We start from the raw sequence: 22,962 nt of genomic DNA, 5'->3' as shown, positions 1-22,962 counted from the left end.
GGCCTGCCATTGTGAGTGAGCCAATCACAGGCCCCAGGCTACAGGCGCTCGATAGGCCGTTAGTCGCGCGCTCGCTTCCCCAAGATGGCGGCCGGTAAGGAAGGTTGTGTTTTGGGAGAAGTGGCCGGAGGGAACGGACGGCGGCTCCACCTGGGGATTCCTGAGGCCGTTTTCGTGGTAAGAGACACGCTGGTGCTCGGTATCTTGACGCTACGCGGTGGGCTACCCCTTCCTTCTTGGCCCCCAGCTCGGCCTTGGTTGTTGGGGGAAGGAATTGAGCTAAAGGACCGCGGAGAGAGCGCTCCGTCCGCTCTCCCCCTCCGTGCCAGGACCGACTGAGCTGTGTCAGGACCCGCCGTGGGGCGCGCGGTCTGAGAAGGCCCCAGAAGATGGGGGGTGGCGCGGGGCGAAGGACTCAGGAGCCGGAGGGGGAGCGGGGCCTCTCTGAGGGACCGCCCCCCCCCAGCCCATCCCCGACGCGGGATTTCGACCCTACTTCCCGGAAAAACGGAGGCGGTGAGAAGCTTGAGAGTCAGCCTAGATGCCGGGGAGAGCGATGCGTAGGTGGTGACGGGGTACAGTGAGCAGGCAGAGGAGCTCAGGTGTGAACATAGGAAACGGCACCTAGTGTGTTGAAGGGCTGCGGTGGCCAGTTGCCTCGGAGGAAGGCGGAGGGGAACGTCGGACCGGGGAGACCTTGAAGGCCTTGTGTGGCCCGCTGGGCCCCTGAGGCTTCAGCCAGTCGGCCACGGGCGGTCACCAGAAGGTGTCTAAGTGAAGCCCCTGTGTAACCACATTTGCTTTTAGCTAAATGGTCTTAACAACTTAGAGAATAAATTGTGTGCAGGTGAGAGGAAGCAGGGAGTGCATTGTTGGAGGCTTCACAGAACAGGGAGACCAACCCAAGGCCAAACAGAGGGAAACAAGTAGTGCTTTCAATCCTGTCCCCGCCCCGTAAGGCTGTTCTCGAAATAGTATTTGAATATTATTTGAATAATAAGAGAAAACCTGAGTGGCCTTCCAGGCCGGTATCGCCCACCTTTCTCCACTCAGTTTTGCCTGAACTACTATAAAATCTTAATGGAAATTTCTCAACCGTTTGGCTTGTACCTATATTGCCTTGTCTCTACCTTTTGTTCTTGGTATCTTCCAACCTTCAAAAGACCCATTTCTTTTATTTATTCTTTTATTCACACCACTTTTATATACATTCCGTGCATATCTGCATCTGATGATTCGGTTTCGTACTGTTTTCTTCAGTTATTTTGTTTTTCTCCCTGAGCCGTGCCGTTTATTTCTTTCCACTCATCTCCCGGGTAACTGTCAACAAGAGAGAAAATTTGTTGAATGCCGGGCACTTTCCTAATGCTTTTACAAAACTCTAAGAGGCAGATACTGCTATTCGCATTTTGTACACGTTGAAACAGAGACACAGAGCCCTTGAGTAACTTGCTCCAAGTCACACAGGGTGTAAGTGAGTTACCCAGGCTTTGAACTTAGGCAATCTGTGGGGCTGCAGAGCTCTACTTCTGCGCCATGCTCTGCCACTGGGAGGGAGGTTAGGTCATTACCTTGCTCCCTGTCATTTCTCCTGACGCTAGCACAGTACCTGACACACAGTATAAGCTCATAACTAAGTGTTGATTGAATTTCCGTAGTGCCTTAAAATACCACACCCGTGGTGCTCAGCAAGAGATGGCTTCAGAAATCTAATTCAGGAGGATAAACTTTATCAAAGGGCTTTATAAACTGTTACCTTAAAATGCATTTCCCCTAAAATGTCACAAGTTATTTTTTCTAGACCTTAAAATTTCTATCAATATGATATAATAAATAATCCAAATTTACGTAAATATTTGTGTGTCCCTAAACTAATTGGAATAACATGGTATTATGGAAAGAACAGTGCTTCCTAAATAGAGCCAGGTTTGAATCATACCTCTTCTTCCCAGTTGCTGCTGAATCCTGAGAATATTAGTTTACAATCTGAGCCTCCGTTTCTTTAACTGAAATAGGAGTAACAGTAGTTAGAGTTGCCCTGAGAAACAGAGACTGTGCTTTCAGTATTGCAAGTAGATGCTTAATATATATTAGTTTCTGGGTTGATAGTGGTTAAAAGTCACACCTTGCCTTTTCCCCATTCCCGTTGATGTAGTAATTTGTTTTCTTTCTCTGCTTTAATTGTCCCTTTTCCCCCTTGTTGATTTGTTGACCTCTCCATCTCTCAACATCTAGTTCAGATATGACCTCCCTGTAGTTTTGTACACTTATACATATCTAATGTTGAACACTTACTAGCTGTTGTGTACTCTTCTAAGTATTTTACACGTGCTAACTCATTTAATCCCCTGTGAGGAAAAGGTACTTTTTGTCTTTTTAAAGATGAGGAAATTGAGCCAAAGAGAAAGGTTAAATAACTTCCAAGGTCATCTAGTATGTGATGAAGCCAGCATTCAAACCAGGCAGCCCCTGTCTCTTAACCACAAACTTATGCTGCTGTAGTTAATTCTCCTTGCTAGAGTCTAAGCTTCTAATAACATGTGCTAAAAAACTTTGACATTTCTCTTCCTACAGTGAGCCTTCTAGGAAGATGCTATCTCCATTTTATCTCCAGAATGCATTTATCTGCATTTTAACTGCCTTGTTCCTGCTAAAATACTCCCTTATAGCTAGTAAGCATGGATAAGAATAATGATGTAGAGATCCCAGAAACTGAGATAATTGAATATAACTTAGTTGCAAGGAAGGACTAAAGTTCTTTAAACTACTAGAAGGCTGTTACAGAATCTCCTTTAAGTTTCCATATAGTTTCATGTAGTTCCTGATCCTTAACCTAATTAACTAGCTTTTCTTCAAGGACCAGCATGTGCAGTATACATTTAAAAAAATGCAGTTCAGTTTTATTGCTTTTCTTTTGCTTATTTATTCCTGTTACAAAAGATTGTTCAGTTTGCCTTTTAGGCTTACTTTATTTCAACCACTTGATACTCAAGGAAGCAGTTGTGACTTGTCTTGGGAACCTAATGACGATATTTAGCATGATATCTGTGGCAGAACTTGTTCAGTTAAAAATTTCAGTAATAAAATCTATAATTTTGGCACACAGCCTGTTGAATCGTTTTGTGGCTAGGGCACATGACTAGGCAATGTGCTGCAAGGCGGATGTATAAAGCAGACAAGGTCTGCAATGAACATTTTGGTACATAACTCTTTTTTTTTTTTTTTTTTTTTTTTGGCGCTGTACACAGGCCTCTCACTGCTGTGGCCTCTCCCGTTGTGGAGCACAGGCTCTGGACGCACAGGCTCAGCGGCCATGGCTCATGGGCCCAGCCGCTCCGCAGCATGTGGGATCTTCCCAGACCGGGGCACGAACCCGCGTCCCCTGCATCGGCAGGCAGACTCTCAACCACTGCGCCACCAGGGAAGCCCACATAACTCTTTTTGAATTATGGTTTTCTCAGGGTATATGCCCAGTAGTGGGATTGCTGGGTCATATGGTAGTTCTATTTGTAGTTTTTTAAGGGACCTCCATACTGTTCTCCATAGTGGCTGTACCAATTCACATTCCCACCAGCAGTGCAGGAGTGTTCCCTTTTCTCCACACCCTCTCCAGCATTTATTGTTTCTAGATTTTTTGATGATGGCCATTCTGACCGGTGTGAGATGATATCTCATTGTAGTTTTGATTTGCATTTCTCTAATGATTAATGATGTCGAGCATTCTTTCATGTGTCTTTTGGCCATCTGTATATCTTCTTTGGAGAAATGTCTATTTAGATCTTCTGCCCATATTTGGATTGGGTTGTTTGTTTTTTTGTTATTGAGCTGCATGAGCTGCCTGTAAATTTTGGAAATTAATCCTTTGTCAGTTGCTTCATTTGCAAATATTTTCTCCCATTCTGAGGGTTGTCTTTTGGTCTTGTTTATGGTTTCGTTTCCTGTGCAAAAGCTTTGAAGTTCATTGCAGCTCTATTTACAATAGCCCGGAGATGGAAACAACCTAAGTGCCCATCATCGGATGAATGGATAAAGAAGATGTGGCACATATATACAATGGAATATTACTCAGCCATAAAAAGAAACGAAATTGAGCTATTTGTAATGAGGTGGATACACCTAGAGTCTGTCATACAGAGTGAAGTAAGTCAGAAAGAGAAAGACAAATACCGTATGCTAACACATATATATGGAATTTAAGAAAAAAAATGTCATGAAGAACCTAGGGGTAAGACAGGAATAAAGACACAGACCTACTAGAGAACGGACTTGAGGATATGGGGAGGGGGAAGGGTGAGCTGTGACAAAACGAGAGAGAGGCATGGACGTATATATACTACCAAATGTAAGGTAGATAGCTAGTGGGAAGCAGCTGCATAGCACAGGGAGATCAGCTGGGTGCTTTGTAACCGCCTGGAGGGGTGGGATAGGGAGGGTGGGAGGGAGGGAGACGCAAGAGGGAAGAGATATGGGGACATATGTATATGTATAGCTGATTCACTTTGTTATAAAGCAGAAACTAACACACCATTGTAAAGCAATTATACTCCAATAAAGATGTTAAAAAAAAAGCAGACAAGGTCATCTTTCTTTCCCTATATATAAATAAAAAGAGGAAGGTGGAAGAATAATAAATTAGCTACATAATGTATGTGCACTGTCTGAAATGGCCTCTAACTTTTTATAAATACTTTTTTAGTTAAAAACAAGCCTTTGGAGAAAAAGAAACACAAGCTCTTTTTATGTTTAAAAATAAAGCTAAAGCAGTCAAAAATCAGAGGTATGAATTCTAAAATTTGTAATGTATTCTTTTTGATATTAAAGGAAGATGTAGATTCCTTCATGAAACAGCCTGGGAATGAGACTGCAGATACAGTACTGAAGAAGCTGGATGAACAGTACCAGAAGTATAAGTTTATGGAGCTCAACCTTGCTCAAAAGAAAAGGAGGTAAGTGCAAAATTTCTAAGTTTTTAAAATTAATATTGTATAGCTTAGACTTTTAAAAGATCGAGACATAATTTGCATACAGATAAAATGTCTATGCGTTGAATGTTCAGTTTGATGAGTTTTGATAAATGTATCCACTTCTGTAACCATTGCCCAGATCAATATATGGAACATTTCTGTTACCTCAGGAAGTTTCCTCCTGCCCCTTTACGCCCAACCCTGCACACTCCCAGAGACAGCCACTGTTCTGATTATTTTCGCCATAAATTAGTTTTGTCTGTTCTTGAACTTCATATAAATGGAAGCATACAGTAACTACTGTTTTACGTCAGGCTTATTACACTTAGTATAATGCTTTTTGAGAGTCATCCGTGGTGTTGTGTGTGTCAGTAAATTAGTTTCTTTTTAGTGCTGAATCATTTTCCATTGTATGTGGATGTACCACAGTTTTTGTCTATTTTTATCTATTTGCTTGTCGATGGACATTTGGTTTGTTTCCCCATTTGGTTTTAAGTCTTTGGGTGGACATTTGTTTTCATTTCTCCTGGGTAATTATCCAAGGGGTAGAATTGCTGACTTGTATGGTAAGTGTATGTTTAATTTTATGAGAAACTGCCAAAAGTCCTCCTAGGTGGCTTTAGCATATTACACTGCCACCAGCAATGTATTGGGAGTTTCAGTTGTTCTTCATGCTCACCAGCACTTTGGTATTGTCAGTCTAAAGATGCTTTTGCAAACGTAATAGAATGAATATTGAAGTCCTTATTCCAAAGCTTCTAGGATCGTAACATCTTAAATGTCTAGTTCATTCTTTTCATTTTGCCGATGAGATGAGAAACCCACAGAAGTTGTGACCTTGCCAAGACTTCATAAGTGATAGGGCAGAAGTATTCTTGCTCTCGATCCTTTATTCCCCTGTATGTTCATAGTAGCTTACGAAATCAATCCACAGTAATAAATACCTACAGATACCTGCTATGCACATGTGACAGCATTCTTCTGTCAGTTGAATGTTTATGGCATTCCTCATAGGTGCCAGATACTGTTTTGGGTGAAATAAGGTCCGGTATCTGCTTTCAACGGGGTTATGGTCTAGGGGCATAATAGATATTTAAATAAGTACAGAGTATAGCAGTCAAGGAGTTACGGTGCACAGTAATGAGTTAGCATAGGGGAACGGGTGATCTGAAGGGGGACAGAGGGATTCAGGGGAAACTTCCAAGAGAAGCAGATGGCTATGTAGAATTTTGAAGCCTGGTTATGAGTTTGGAAGCAGGCTCCAGTGAGGAAGGGTAGTCTGGGCGTGAGGGTACCACTTACGCAAAAATACAAAAGTTTGTCTTTAGATGAGAATTCCCTGGTGGTCCAGTGGTTAGGACTCCGCACTTTCACTGCCGAGGGTGTGGGTTCAATCCCTGGTCAGGGAACTAAGATCCCACAAGCCATGCGGCACGACCAAAAAAAAGAGAAAAAAACAAACCAAAAGTTTGTTTTTAGATATATTTTCTCATTTGATTTTGGTGACAACTGAGGAAATTTGAATAGGGCTAGGTGTTAGATGATGTGAAAAGTCATCAACGTGGACAGATGAGGGGTGTTAATAGGAAAAAGGATAGAAAACACTATGAACATTATCTCTTCTTATTTGGGGAAAAAATGTGTGTGTGCACAGAAATACCTGGAAGAATTGACACTAATGTTATATTGACAGTGGTAATCTTTGGGTGGTGGGAAATAGCATTTTTCTTATTTTGCTTACCTGTATTCTTAATTTTCTGCAATGTACATTTATTGCTTTTATAATAAAAGTTTATTTTTATTTGAAAAAGAAGCATAAAGCCATTGGCTTTGAGGTCATTTGCACGGAGGTTGCAGACAGAGAAGAAAATGGACCTCAGGACCAAGCCTTGGGGAAGCGGAGGGAATCCGTGTGTCATAGTTACCTTGGTAACTCTAGTACTGTGGAGGCATGTGGGATGGCTCCCAGGTCTGAGCAACTGGAAGGGAGAGTTACCAACATCTGAGAAGACTGTGGGTGGAGCAGGTTTGGGGGAAGATCAGGAGGAGTTCAATTCTGGACACATTTGAGATGCCTTGGACATCATTTGGACATCCAGGTGGAGGTGTTAGGTAGACGGTTAAATATATGAATGTGAATTTTGGGAGCATCTGGGTTGGAGATAAAAATTGGGGAGTCATTTAAAGCCAGGGGACTGAATGAGGTCCATCACCAAGAGAGTGCATGCAAGTGAAGAGAAGATCAAAGATCTGGACATTGCAACAGTAAGAAGTTAGGGAGAAGAGGGAACACCAGCAAAAAAGGCTGAAAAGAAACTTTAAGTGAGGTCAGGAAAACTGGGAGATCATGGGGTTCTGGAAGCCTAGCTAAGAAAATGTATCATGGAGGAGGGAATGATCACCTGTGTCAAATGCTGCGGATGGCTCACCCAAGTGGGATAAGGACTGAGAATGGACTTGGACTTAGCAAAGTGGAAGTCATTGGTGTTCTGGATGGGAACAGTGTTGGCCCAGTGGTTCAAAGGAGAATGATGGAGACAGCAAATGTGGAAAACTTTTTTGAAGAGTTTTATTCATTTAATAATGGGTTGGTTGTCTTTTTTTATTTGTAGGAATTCTTTATATATTGGATACTAGTCCTTTTAGGTTATATGTGAGAAATTTTTCTTGCTTTTTCTTTTTTTTCCCCTTATGATTTCTTTTGATGAGTAGTTCTTAATTTAAATGTTTTAAGTCAAAAGTTCTCTTAATAGTTAGTGCTTTTTGTGTATTGTTTAAGAAATCCTATTTTGTATTCCATGTTCAAAAAGACATACTCCTAAGTGTTCTTCTTAAAGTCTTAATTTTTTTCATTTTCATATCTAACTTCTTAATCCATCAGAAGTTTATTTTTATGTGTGGTATAGGGTAGGCTTCCGATTTCTTTTTTTAAATGGAAGCACTGTGGATATACTGTTTGAGTCATCACCCTTTATTTTTTTTACATCTTATTGGAGTATAATTGCTTTACAATGGTGTGTTAGTTTCTGCTTTATAACAAAGTGAATCAGTTATACATATACATATGTTCCCATATCTCTTCCCTCTTGCGTCTCCCTCCCTCCCACCCAACCCTCCCTATCACACCCGTGGCATGGCCATATATACATCACCCTTTATTTTTAATGTAGTTTGATTTAAGAATTTTTCCTTAGTGGTTAGTACTTTTTGTGTCCTATTTAAGAAATATCCCAAGTTCATGAAGATATTCTCTTAATGTTTTATTCTCAAAGCTTTATTGTTTTATCTTTCACATTTAGATTCATAATCTATGGGTTATTCAGAAGTATGTTGCTAAATTTCAAAGCAATTGTGGGATTTTCAAGTATGTTTCTTTGCCCTTTCTGTTTATTATAAGTTGATAGTTGTATATGCAGTCTTGTTCATAGTCAGGTTTTTCTTTTTTGTTTTTTTTTCTTTTTTTGTTTTTGTTTTTTGGCAACACTCCTTCATAGGTTTGTGTATTGTTTCTCCATTAAGGGGCAGATAGTATCTAGTTGTTTCTTAGAATGATACTGAATTCCTAGATCCATTAATTATGAGTTGCAAAATGATGATGTTCTAATTCAGCTATTTATTTTTTATTTATTAATAAGCTGGCATATTTCTGTAAAGAGAAATGTCCCTTCATGTACTCTTTGGTAAAAAGTGGCTGCAGGAAATCAGCTCACCTGTCACTTTGTTCCCTTGCAGGAATAGCCCTGTAACTCCTATCATCTCAACAGCTCTCTGCTACGTGAACAGTTAGAGGTGCAAGTGCTAGTCTGCTGCCATCTTAACCTGAAACAATTTTCTATCCTTTTTCTTTTTTTAAAGCTTTTTAGTCTTTTCTATTAGGTGCATGCAATTTGAGAATTACGAAGTCTTCTTGGTGAATTTAACCCTATGTAAAATAATGCTTATTGTTTTAGTCAGTTTTGTTGGACACTTAGAGCTACTCCGGCTTTCTTTTGGCTAACATTTAAAAAAAATTTTATTAGAGTACAGTTGATTTACAATGTGTTAGTTTCCGGTGTACAGTAAAGTGAATCAGTTATACACATACATATAGCCATTCTTTTTTAGATTATTTTCCCATATAGGTCATTACAGAGTATTGAGTAGAGTTCCCTGTGCTATACAGTAGGTTCTTATTAGTTATCTATTTTATGTATAGTATGTATATGTCAATCCCAAGCTCCCAATTTATCCCTCCCCCCTTCCCCCTTTGGTAACCATAAGTTTGTTTTCTACATCTGTGACTCGATTTCTGTTTTCTAAATAAGTTCATTTGTACCATTTTTTTTAGATTCCACATATAAGCAGTATCATAAGATATTTGTCTTTTTCGTCTGAGTTACTTCACTCAGTATGACAATCTCTGGGTCCATCCATGTTGCTGCAAATGGCATTATTTCGTTCTTTTTTATGGCTGAGTAATATTCCGTTGTATACATGTAACACGTCTTATTTATTGATTCATCTGTCGATGGACATTTAGGTTGCTTCCATGTCTTGGCTATTGTAAATAGTGCTACAATGAACAGTGGGGTGCATGTATCTTTTCGAATTATAGTTTTCTCCAGATACATACCCAGGAGTGGTGGCTAACATTTTCCTGGTGTATTTTTTCCAATCCCTTTTCTTTCAGCTTATTTATTATTTATATTTAAGGGTGTTCCATGTAAACAATATATGGTTTTATTTTAAATCTTTTTAGATAAACTAATTTTTCTTTTTGTATACTTTCAAGATTGTCATCTCTTTTGTTTTATCTGACTATAATTTGTCTTTGTGAGGATATCTTTCTTTTTTTTTTTTTTTTTGCGGTACGCAGGCCTCTCACTGTTGTGGCCTCTCCCGTTGCAGAGCACAGGCTCCAGACGCGCAGGCTCAGTGGCCATAGCTCACGAACCCGCGTCCCCTGCATCAGCAGGTGGATTCTCAACCACTGCGCCACCAGGGAAGCCCTGTGAGGATATCTTTCTTAAATTCTTCCTTAACTGACTATATGTCAGCTTCCTGTAACCATGGATACCTGTGTGGATTGCTTTTATCTATAGACGATTTTGCTTTTGCAGGAGCTGTGGGTCTTCATCAGCCTTGGACTGCTTGAGCCCTGTTCCAAGTTCTTGCACTTAATATGTGAGCTCCCCTGTGGAGCCGAGCGTCAGGGGCCAGGCTCAGGTCTATAGCTGGTATTGTCACCTGCCTTGAGATGCCTGCTTTTCTCTAGTCCTCACTGCTCAACTCAAAGCCTTTTCCAGTTTTATCCCCTTTTATTTTTTCTGAAAGTTCCCTCACCTCTGTGATACCAGCTGTGCAACAAAAACTGTTTCTGTGCTTGACTGAGTTGTTTTGCAGCAGACGGCTGTGTAGTTTGGATACTAACCTTTTCTTTACAGGTGTTGTAAATCTTTTGTTGCAGCCTGTCATTTAACTTTTTCCTTCAGCTGTATAGGAAGCAGTAGCATAGCACAGGGAGATCGGCTTGGTGCTTGGCCATGACCTAGAGGGGTGGGATAGGGAGGGTGGGAGTGAGGCTCAAGAGGGAGGGGATATGGGGACATGTGTATGCATATGGCTGACTCACTTTGTTATACAGCAGAAACTGACACGGTATTGTGAAGCAATTATACTCCGATAAAGATCTATTTAAAAATATATAAATAAAGTAATTACTGATAGGTATATAAAAAAGTTATTTAGTATTTCATTGTCTTGTGGTGAACTCTTTAACACATGAATTATATGTGCTTTATCTTTCTCTAACTGGAAATTTTGTGATTATCATTTTTTCATTTTTTTCTGTCATCTGTTAATTTTTTTCCTTCTCTCCTTCTGGGATTCCTTTTAATATGGATGTTGACTCTTCTAATTCTGCCTTCCCTGTCTCTTTATTATTTCCTGTCTTCTGCTATTTTGGTAATTTGTCTTTTGGCAATTAAATGGATATCTGTGAGTTCCTTATTTCAACCATTACACTTTTTATACGTAGTATTTTTGGTCCTTCTTACAGCTACTTGTTTCTTCTTCATATTACCAATATCCTGTCTTTTCTCTTTGAAGTATTTTTAAATACTCTCTGTATAATCTTGTAGAATTTGATTTTATTTCATCTGGTACAGGTTGTCGAATTTATTGTCTTTATTTTATTTTGTAGTTGAGTTTATCAGATTACCATTTTTTTCCCCATCAGCTCATATTCCCTCAGGGTTATCAGTTCCTTTGGCCATTAATGTGTGTGGGAACAGAAGTAATTCAAGTCCCTCCTGGTGGGTGGGGTTTACACTCTGCAGCACAGCCATTGGACAAATGCTGTTTCTCCCCTACCAGGTGCCTCGGCCTCTGGGCCTCTGGGACATTCTTTCCGTTCCTCTGTCTTTGGCATCTCCCCTGGGAGGGGGAGTGGGCAAGGGGAACTGCTGGGGGCCAGTACCTGTATTCTCAGCTCCTCAGCCTGACCTTCTCCCTGCCTTTGGCCAATTCTGCTGTTTTTCTGCCCTGTAGCCGTGATGGGGTGGGTAATGTGATTCACCCACAGCAATTTAGAGGGAGGAAAAACACCTACCCTTTAGCCTTAAATTCCCCCTTTGGAGACTTGATCCACTTCCCTTCTAAGCTGCTGTCTTCCCTCTCACTTCCCTACCCACTCCCAGAACCTAGAGATTTCCATTGTTCATGGAATAACAAAGATCTGGAACTGATCCAAGTGTCTGTTGCTAGGGAGTGGATAAACAAGTTGTGTTATATTTTTAAATGGATATTACACAGCAGTGAAGATGAATGAACAAATCTTAGGAACTTAATTGAGTTATAAAGCAAAACCCCAGAAAAATGCATACAACATGAGACCATTTGTATTAAGCTAAGAAACTAGCAAAGAATATATTGTTCAGGGATACACATAAATGTGATGAAACTATTTGAAAAAGTAAAAAAGGGACTGTAAACACACAGTTCAGGAGAGCTGCTATCTTTTGGGACAGAGCAGGGTGGGGAGGGTGTATTGCTCAGACTTGCACAGTGGCCTGCGCTCTACAGCCCACGAGCCACAGCTACAGAGCCCGCGCGCCTAGAGCCCGTGCTCCACAACAAGAGAAGCCACCACAATGAGAAGCCCGTGCAGTGCAACGAAGAGTAGCTCCCGCTCGCCGCAACTAGAGAAAGCCCATGTGCAGCAGCGAAGACCCAACTCAGCCATAAATCAATCTGTCAGTCAATCACAGAAATCATTTACATGACCAAAAAACTTGATCTGAACATACTAATGTTATATGTGTATCAGATATTTTATAAATGATTCAATGTAGATCTTTCTAGCATTTACCTATATCAACATATACAAAAAATAAGCAAAATTGAGAGATCTACGATATCCATATTGAATTGTAAAGAGTTCATAGAACATTAGCCTTCAAACTACGCTTTAAAAAAAAATCAATGCTAAGGGTGTGTTTCTCAAATCTTCACTGGGCTGTACTACCAGATAGTGATACTTTTTATTGTGTGTGTGGTACGCGGGCCTCTCACTGTTGTGGCCTCTCCTGTTGTGGAGCACAGGCTCCGGATGTGCAGGCCCAGTGGCCATGGCTCACGGGCCCAGCCGCTCCGCGGCATGTGGGATCTTCCTGGACCGGGGCACGAACCCGTGTCCCCTGCATCGGCAGGCGGACTCTAAACCACTGTGCCACCAGGGAAGCCCCAGTGATACTATTTTTTAAGCAGCAGGCTTATCTGACATATTTGCCGCGTCAGTAGCACATGCTGTAATAAAGTTTGCTGTGCTAACCTTCTTCACACATGATGTGACTTCCTTTATATAATTCACGAAGTACATTTTCATTATCATATTTAAATTTTGTTTACATGCTGATCTCTAATAATATTTTGTTAAATGTATTTTGAAAGAACCACAGCTTTGTTTTTGTATCCTTAGTCTGTTTTCTTACAGATTACATTGTGATTTGACAGGACTCCCAGAACTGTTTTGCACATTTTTCCATGCAAGACACTTTAAAGCCTTGGGCAGCTTTAATCCAAAAAAAGAGCTAAAAATGTTTCATTCTTTCTTCTCTAAGTTTGACTTTGAGTGTTTTCAGCATATTTTTATCTCTTATTTTCTTGTCAGTGAGATTGATTTCATTTGGGAATTAGTTGCTAGTAGTTTTTAAAAATTATTTTTAATATGCTTTATTTTTTAGGCCAGTTTTAGTTTCATAGCAAACTTGAGCAGAAGATGCAGAGATTTCCTGTATAGCCCCCGCCCCCACACACACATAGCCTCCCCATTATCAACAAACACCCTTCACCGGAGTGGAACATTTGTTACGATTGATATGTTATTATTAGCTAAAGTCCATAGTTTACATTAGTGTTCACCCTCGTGTTGTACGTTCTATGGGTTTGGACACATGCACGATGTGATGTATCCACCATTATAGCATCATACAGAGTAGTTTCACTTCCCTAAGAATGCTCTGTGCTCAGCATGTTCATCCCTCCCTCCCCCTCCTAAACCCCTGGCAACCACTGATCCTTTTACTGTCTCCATAGTTTTGTCTTTTCCAGAGTGTCTTATAGCTGGAATCATACAGTCTGCAGCCTTTTCAGGTTGGCGTCCTTCACTTAGTCATATGCATTCAAGGTGCCCCCATGGCTTTTCGTGGCTTGATAGATCATTTCTTGTTAGCAGTGAATACTATTCCATTGTCTGGATGGACCACAGTTTATGTCTCCATTTGCCTACCAAGGTCATCTTGGTTGCTTCCAAGTTTGGGCAATTACGAATAAAGCTTCCATAAGCATTTGTGTGCAGTTTTTGTGTGGACCTAAGTTTTCAGCTCCTTTGGGTAAATACCAAGGAGCATGATTGCTGTATCATATGGTAAGAGTATTTTTATTTTGTAAGAACCTGACACACTGTCTTTCCAAAGGGGCTGTTGCTCCACATCCTCACCAACATCCGGACTTGTCAGTATTCTGGATTTTGGCCGTTGTAATAGGTGTGTAGTGGTATCTCGTTATTTTAATTTGCAATCCTCTGATGACATACGATGTGGAGCATCTTTTCATATGCTTTTTTGCCATGTGTATATCTTTGGTAGGGTATCTGTTAAAGGCTTTGGTCCATTTTTTTAATCCAGTTGTTCATTTTCTTATCGTTGAGTTTTGAGAGTTCTTTGGGTATTTTGGATACCAGTCCTTTATCAAATGTGTCTTTTGCAAATATTTTCCCACAGTCTGTGGCTTGTCTTTTTGTTCTCTTGACAGGGTCTTGTGCAGAGTGGAAGTTGTTAATTTTAATAAAGTCCAGCATGTCAATTATTTCTTTCATGGATTGTGCCTTTGGTGTTGTATCTAAAAAGTCATCACCATACCCAAGGTCATTTAGGTTTTCTCCTGTGTTACCTTCTAGGAGCTTTATAGTTTTGCATTGTACCTTTAGGTATGTGACTCATGTGAACTTAAGTTTTGTGAAATGTGTAGTGTCCATGTCTAGATTCATGTTTTTATGTGTGGATGTCCAGTTGTTCCAGGCTAGTTGTTTTTCTAGTAGCTATAATATAACTTAACTGTTGAGTCTGATCAGTCTCATCATGTCCATCGTTTTCTTAAGTTTTTTCGTGTGTTCAAACAGTGATCCATTTATAATCTTAAGAACAGTTGTTACCTAACTTGAAAAGAAAGTATTTTTCAACATAAAAGGTAAAGAAAAATTACCCAAAGCTTAAAAGCATCGCAAAGTTGTACTATGTCTTACTGTGGTGTGTTAGGTGCTTTTACAGTGTGGGAAGCGCAGGCCCTGAGAAGCTGTCCCTGCACTTGCTGGTGCTGAGCTGCCTGTGACTGAGGGAGTTGGTGGTTTTCAATTTAGAATATAATATTTGAATGCATGTTATTTTAAAAATGAGTATTTAAAATGCAATTCTAATTAAATGTAGAACCTCTGAATCACCTCTGTGGAATATGATTTTCTCTAGAAATGTTAACTAATGATGGGGGGTTTGACATATAGAATAGGACTCTGTGCACAGTAGTCATTCCGTAAATATTTGCTATTATATCTAAATATTTTAATAAATATTTATGTCTGAAATATCTTAAATATTTTAATAAACAAAATTTATTAAATATCTTACAGATAAAATATCTTAAATATTTCATATATATAAATTGTCCTCAAAACATATCAGTAGAAAATGCAAAGCTAGTAAGACTGTGTCCTGATGCCAAATACTAAGTTAACCTTTTTCTTATTCACAGGCTAAAAGGTCAGATTCCTGAAATTAAGCAGACTTTAGAAATTCTAAAGTACATGCAGAAGAAAAAAGTAAGTGCAGTTTTCTTTGTAAACATGAGCAAACCAGGATACTTCAGCAGAGACATGTGTTCCTTGACTCCTTGGTCACTGGTATTTGAACCAGTCCTGAGCACGTGTACTGACATCACAGACAGTGAGACATGTGGCTTTCCGCCAAAAGTCAGGTTTAATTCTAGGACCCACACTTCTTGGGGTATTTTACTTATATGTAGTATCTGCAGAACTTAAATGCAATTTGAAATTCTTTTAAGTACAAAAAGAAAATGTCATTTTGAGCAGCATCTAATAGTTTCTGTTGTTGTTATTGTTCTCTCGAAGAATAAGGAGTGAGTCCAGTACTTACAGAGCTGGAAAAAATTTTAGAAATGACGTTTCAGGTTCTCATTTCACAGCTGAGGCAACATTTGCAAAGAGGTTACACTTGAGCACTGTTACATAGCTAGTTCCTGGCAGAACTGGATTTGAGACTCTTCCAAGTCCTCATCCAATATTTGTTACATAAGCAGACTGTAAAAATTAAATGTCATAAGTATATTGTATTTAAAATAGTATGTGTATGTGTATATGATTTATTACTTGACTGGTAGAATAACTACATTTCTAGTATGTTTTTTATGTCATGAACTTAATAAGAGGCTTCAGAAAATTGGTTGTTGAGCACGAAGCACTGATGAAGTAATAATAGATAGCGCTTGTCTATTGCTTACTCTGTGCCAGGCACTGGGGTGTGTGTGGGGGCGGGGAGGGGTGTGAGACTGGGGTGTGTGTGTGGGGGTATGTGTGTGTGGGGGTGTGAGTGTGTGAGAACTCTGCTTGCCACAGCCTTCAGAGCTATAGTAAGTAGCTGAGCCAGGACGCACGAGCCTCCCTGCCCATCCGTCTGGCTCCAGCATTCCTTTCTTTACCACTCTACTTAGTCTGTGTGATAGGACTGTTTTAAATGGCTTAGGTTCAGTTCTGTGATCTCTTCCTTATAACCTTGGTGTGAAAATGGACTGTTTACAGTACTGTCATTTTTTTTGAAGGAGTCCACCAATTCACTGGAGACCAGGTTCTTACTGGCAGATAACCTGTATTGCAAAGCTTCAGTTCCTCCTACCGATAAAGTGTGTCTGTGGTTGGGGGTAAGTAAATGTAATAGCCACAGCTTCCTTGGCTGACATTTGTAAAGCATTATTGTTGAAGCTGTGGAAGGAATGAAGGGGTGGCATTCAGGGGGATCGGGAGTGTGAGGAAAATTGCTGCAGAAGCATGCTCGAGTCTCTCCCAATCAAAACAAAACGGACCAAAACCCTGCTTCCCCTCCAACTAATGCTTTAGCTCTTAAATGTAACAGAAGGTGCTGTTGAACCTTAGATAGATGTTTCTTCATCATCAGATTTTGTTAGTTCTAGAAAGATCTCTCTAAATTTGAGGGGGCAAGGATTATTACAAAAACCTTGAGGTTAGAACCCATTTTTAAAAATCATATATTTCAATTTTGATGATTTCACAGACCTTCTCTGTGATTTTTTCGTATTTTACTCCTCTCAGTCCCATGATCGACCAGCCAAGCCATTCCTGACTGTCCAGCTAGCTATCCATAGGTCTTGTTACCTCAGGCAAGTTCCCATACAAAGCAGCCAGTCACGACTGCTCTCAGCTCTCCCAGCTGGGAGGATTTCCGCTTGCTATCCTGTAGCGTCATCCCTGAGAGGCAGTCTCGTGCCATGAAAGATAGGCAGATTCGTACATGGAAACTCACTTCTCTGTCCCTTAGTTCCTCCTCCTGATTTCTGTTAGCTGTAATCTTTTCAGAGTTTGTACATTTATTTCTACAAGCATAATTCCCGTACTTGTTTAGTTTTAGTTCTGTAAATGGAACAGCTGTCCACCCAGTAGCCCAAATCCTAAGGGTTATTGTCCTTTGTTTCTCTTTCCCTTGGCACACGTTTAATCAGCAAGTGGGGATAAGGTGATTTCATAAACTAGACTGGGACAACAGGGAGCTCTCTCTCTCTCTCTCTCAAGAGAGAGAGGATTACGGCTGGAGCCCACCTTACACGATGGTGAATTCCAAGTGGATCACATTTGAAATGTGTGATGAAATACTGGCACCATCAAAATTGTAGGCCAAGTCACAGATAACTTATTTAGAGCCCTGAACTTACTTAGAGCCCTGGTTAAATAAGATAACTTATTTAGAGCCCTGGTTTTTCAGGCCTCAAAATTCAGAAACCATGAGCAAAGTCAAAAGACAATCAACAGGAAAAATATATGTAACTCATATCACAGGCAAAGGACTAACAGGTTTGCAGGGCGACTTGGAGTTGTGTTTTGGGCATGTCAGTCTTGAGGTGACTATTAGACCGTCAAATAGAGAGGCCGATCAGGCAGTAGTTGAGGGGTGAATCAACTAAGGAGATGTACTTGGCACACGGTACTTCCTGAATGAATGATTGATGTTTTTTGACATGAATGAAGTGTTTTTAAATGTATTCGATTTTCTCTTGTTAAAAGTAAGCAAAGTGTAGAAATTTTCTGGAAAAGAAAAAGTAATAAGAAGCATCAGTCATTGAGAAATGAGATTGTGGGTCTGGGTTTTAGAGAGGCATTTACTCTGCACTGAATATTTTTAGTCCTATCTGAATTTTTATACAGTTTTCTGATTATCATGGATTGGCATATTCAGTCAATAAGAATGTAGCACCTACTCTGTGCTAAGCACTTTCATGTTGTCTCATTTAATTCTTCCAACAATCCTTTGAGTAATTTTCAGATTCCATTTGCCAGGTAAGGCAAGTGGTTCAGGAAGTGCCCGGTGTTAAGTCAGGCGCTGGGAGTATGGCTCCCCCTGCGCCAGCATTTACTCTGGAGGTACGAGGGGGCAGTGAGAGCCAGCTGTTTCTCTCAAGGGACCAAATGTAGATAATGTGTATGTTTTTGAAAACTTTTGGTATCTTAAGCTCAGAAACAACTATTTCAGTTGATCTGAATGTGATACTATTTGGTGTCACAATAGAGCTAGTAGAAAGATAGGATTTGGTAACTAAAGATACTGGTTCTTATGGTAATTCTTCCATTTATGTAGTATCCCCAAAAGCGTAGGCAACCTGACCTCTCGGAGCCTCTGTTTTCTTAACTGTAGAGAAGGTAACTTGCCTCTCCAGGGTTGTTATGACGAGTAAATGATAAAATGTGTGTGAATATATTCTCTAACCCAGGGGTCAGTAAATGTTCTGTTAAGGGCCAGAGGGTAAATATTTTTGGTTTTGCAGACCACACGGTCTCTGTCACAAGTAGTACTTAGCTTTGCCACTGTAGCATGCAAGTCTAAGTGAATAAAGAATGGCTGGGTTTCAATAAAACTTAGGACAAAAGGCAGCCGGCCGGATTTGGCCCAAGGGCTATAGTTTGCCAACCCCTGTTCTAACCTGTAAAGCACTGGGTAAGTGTTCGGACATTGTCATGCTTTTCTCTCTTCAGGCAAATGTAATGCTTGAATATGATATTGATGAAGCTCAGGCGTTGTTGGAAAAGAATTTATCGACTGCCACAAAGAATCTTGATTCTCTTGAGGAAGACCTCGACTTTCTTCGAGATCAGTTTACTACCACAGAAGTCAGTATCCTTTCCTAAAAAAAGGCAAAGGGGGGAAAGGAGAAAGATGCTTTCAACGTTCTTACATGCATTGCTTTAATGAAAAGAATGTCCTTATTCTTAGACTGATGTTAAGTTGCAGATTTTATGAGAGTAGTAAATGACATACTTGGAACTAATATTTAATAACTTGTATAGGTAGACTAATCTGAATTTAAAGTGTGAAAGTGTGGAAACAGCAAGACGATTTAGCAAATGAGTATTTTTCTTTCAAATATTTTCCCAAGACATCTTCATAGCTAGTCAAGTAGTGTATTTATTAAGGGTCTCCTGTGTTCCTGCAACTGTGCTAAGCTGTATGGGGCATGGGCTGGTGAGAGGATCAGTGCAAAACAAGAAGAGTGGCGAAGTCTTGCTCTGTTACAACTGCACTTGTGAACCTGCTGAATGATCGTCTCACAGCAAAATATAAGTAAGTTCACTTCATGTACTCAACACCAAGGCAGTTTAAAGTTAGGGAAAGATAGGTGTGGGCTGGAATTAGTTCAGAGCAGGCTTTGAGAAGATAGGACTGAGACTGTATTTAAGGCAGAGAGAACAGGCAGCGGCAGGTATCCTGCTCGAGGGGGAGGGCTCGCATGTTGACCCAGCTGCTCACGCGCTCCTGTCGCCTAGTCGTCAGCCCCGCACAGTCACCCAGCACAGAAACGTGGGAGTCGACCTTCGCTCCTCTCTCTTTCATCACCAGAAGCCGACTAATCACCAGATCCTTGTCAGCTTTCCCTTGTAAATCTCTCTGTCCATTGCTGTTACTCTCATTTTGGCCTTCTAGAAGCTAGACTCAGTAGTTTTCTAGTCTGGTTTCCTCACATCTGTCCTTTACACTGTCTCCACCATGAATTCACTGAGTCACACTTCTTTTTATTCCTCTGGTTATAATGCTTCAGTGTTCTTTGTTACATGTAAGGTATGCACGTGGGTGCCCTGTGAGGTGCTTCCTGCCAGTCTTACCTCATGCCACTGACTGCTTCCTGCCTTGGCCCTCTCTCAGTGCACCCAAGTTCCAAATAACCCCCATCGGTTTTTCTCAGCCCCCAAATGTGCTGTGTCCTTTGTCCACACTTGGTTCCTCCTATCTAGACTCATTTCCCCCTGTTTACCTGGGTTCCTCTGTTTTGTCTTTCATATGTCGGCTCAAGCAGCAGAACATTTCTGGACATTTTCCAGTCCTCTCAGGGTGTTTTGTTGTTCCTCTGTGCTCCCAGTGCACTTTGCACGTAGTGCTTTATTTATTTTTCATTCCAGACTGGGAGCTCTTCAAGTGTAGGAGCTCCACTTTCTCTCTCTCCTCCACAGCACGTAGCACATGACAGGTGTTGAGTGGTTGGTGAGGGAAGGCAGGCCTGTTTGAGGCCTAGAGCAGGAGTTGGCACATGACTGGTAATGTGGAGACTTCATTCACACACACAATAACCAAAACTATAACATTCCCAGAAGATAACATTGGAGAAAATCTAGATGACCTTTAGTCCAATGGTGGCATTTTGGATATACCACCAAAGGCATGGCCCATGAAACAAATAATCGATATGTGAAGGCCTGCAGGGTGGTGTTTGTGGAAAGGAAAAGATGCAGATGCTTAATAAATTGCGTGAGTGTCCTGTTAGCCAAACAGGGTAAGAGATAAAGTGATTGATAATTGTAATAATTTAAACATTACATGTCAGTGTATGCTTTGAACTACCTTTGAACTATCATGGATGAAGGGCTCTCTATAAAACTGTTGACAGTGTCAAGCACGTATTTGTTAAATATAATACCATAGTTGACTAGATATGCTAAACAATTATTGATTTGAGGCCTTGACCTGATTTTGGTGTAATTTTGTTCCCTTTTTTGCCGGATGATACTACACCTTGCTGTAGTCACTAGCATTTTTTGTGTGTGATTTCTGTCTTTGATTCAGTGTGTGAATGAATACTTAGTCATTGAATGTTATCTTTAGAATTGCATTTGCATTTTCTTTGACAATTCTTGCAGATATGGCCAGGGTTTATAATTGGGATGTAAAAAGAAGAAACAAAGATGATTCTACCAAGAACAAAGCATAATGCTGGCAATTAAAAATGTGGTTCAATTTTCCAAACATGTTATTTTAAATACCCCAAAGTTTATCCTTAAAAGTTGCCATAACTTTAAATAATTTTTAACAGCAAGAATGATGATTAAAACTTTAAAAAAAGATAAACACCACTTTATTTATTTATAAAAACAGAATTAGTTTCAAATATTTTATAAAATTTGCAGTATTTTTATTTTTATTTTTTGCATTTCCAACAAAGTAAATGCTGCTTTCATCATTTTGTTTGTTTGTTTGTTTGTTTGTTTGTTATAAGAAAAGTCTTAGCTGAAATGGCTGAAAACTGTGAGATATGCTATAGAAGCTGACTTTTTGGACAGTTTAGCACACTTTACTTTTTCTTTATTGGCTGGTGTTACTCTCACTTGTGATGTGGTTAAAACCAGTTTAGAGGTAGGAAAAACAGTTTGAATATTTGAAAAACGGTTTTTCTTTAGCACACATGGGGCTTTATGGTCCTCTATTGCTGTTATTTGTCCTGTGTAAATGCAGTTTCATGAATTACTGCTTAGCCAATAACTATTATAATATTCTGTACTTTTCAGCAAGTGGTAATTTGCATTCCTAAACAGTAAGAGGGCTATTGAGACAACGCTTTCTAACCCGATATAAGTGCACAGAGCCTAGAGCCTTTGCAATGCTAACATAAAGGAGATCTTGGCCAACATGAAATAACAAAATTACGCACTGAAAACTCTTGCCTGAGGCGATTTTGTACTTCTTAACAGTTCCCCAAAGCAGCTGAACAGGAATATTAAGATAAATATAAATCTGTGGTGGTTTAACGGAGTTGTGAGCTTTTTTATTCATGATAAAACTTCGTAAGAGTGTTAGAAGATCCCTATGGAAAGCCATTGGTACAGTGGCTAGTACTGGGTGATACAGATTCTGGTAAAAACACAAATGTATTATTCCATCTCCATGTAGTAAAGAGTATACTTGTACAATGTTTTGTACTTGTATTTCATGATATTAAAACAGTGAAGTTAAAACTGTGGCACAGTACCTTTTTTTATGTTATACTTTCTAAAATTAACATGGGTCTTTTCACATACTCGTAAAGTTTATTTACTTACACCATAACTAGCCGTGTCCCAAGAACCTCTTATGTTTGTAGAAACAACATAAGATCCCTTTGGAAGGAATATAGATAAGCAAACAATTGAGAAGTTAAATCTGAAAGATAGCAGAGTTCCTTGTCAATTTTTCTTTGATACTTTTGAATTTCCATATTTTAGAATTTGAGGTTTGTAAACGTCTTGATGTATTTTAAGTGCTACTTTTTCCCAAACTTTATTATGGTAAGTATATTGGTATCAAATGTCCCTGTTAATATTAGGATAGGAATGATTTGCTCAGAAGATCTTAATTTTGTCTTAAGTCCGTGAAAATCTAAATACGAATTTTTAGGTATTCCAGGCAATATGAGGAAACAGCTCTTTAGAGGTGTGAATTAAAGAGCAAAAATTAAGTTAATTATTCAGCAAATATACATAAGCACCCAGTATGTGTCAGAAACAGTATTAGGCTCTGTTAATTAAATAAAAGATATTTAAGTCTTGCCTTTGCCAGAAAGCTTCTCTTATAGCAGTCTACATTTTCAGAATAACATAACCATCCTGATTTGACATGGCATTTTCAAGCTTAATTTTTTTTTTTTTTTTGCGGTACGCGGGCCTCTCACTGCTGTGGCCTCTCCCTCTGCGGAGCACAGGCCCAGCGGCCATGGCCCACGGGCCCAGCCGCTCTGCGGCATGTGGGATCCCCCCGGACCGCGGCACGAACCCATGTCCCCTGCATCGGCAGGCGGACTCTCAACCACTGCACCACCAGGGAAGTCCTCAAGCTTAATATTAGGATAGTAAACCCGGAAAGATAATGAGCACAAGATTGACTACAAAAAGTGATACTGGGTAACAAATGTGTTGGAAATGCAA

At 40.0% G+C, this 22,962-nt stretch overlaps 1 protein-coding gene across 2 annotated transcripts; it reads left to right on the top strand.

Annotated features, from left to right (window-relative positions):
• The first annotated feature begins 49 nt into the window (after window positions 1-49).
• On the top strand, window positions 50-22,022 carry VBP1 (VHL binding protein 1). Of its 2 annotated transcripts, none has more exons than XM_030850205.2 (6): window positions 50-177; window positions 4,822-4,946; window positions 15,249-15,315; window positions 16,332-16,430; window positions 18,772-18,910; window positions 20,926-22,022. In XM_030850205.2, the coding sequence occupies exons 1-6, from the start codon at window positions 85-87 to the stop codon at window positions 20,994-20,996; spliced, it is 594 nt and encodes a 197-aa protein (XP_030706065.1). In that variant the 5' UTR covers window positions 50-84; the 3' UTR covers window positions 20,997-22,022. The 2 variants fall into 2 exon arrangements, with proteins under 2 accessions (XP_030706065.1, XP_030706064.1); XM_030850204.2 differs by lacking the exon at window positions 20,926-22,022 and adding an exon at window positions 19,173-20,919.
• The last annotated feature ends 940 nt before the right edge of the window (window positions 22,023-22,962 follow it).

Source organism: Globicephala melas, chromosome X (assembly GCF_963455315.2).
Source record: "Globicephala melas chromosome X, mGloMel1.2, whole genome shotgun sequence".
Lineage (NCBI taxonomy): Eukaryota > Metazoa > Chordata > Mammalia > Artiodactyla > Delphinidae > Globicephala > Globicephala melas.
The sequence above is the reverse complement of the archived record's forward strand: the minus strand, read 5'-3'. Positions and strand labels throughout refer to the sequence as shown.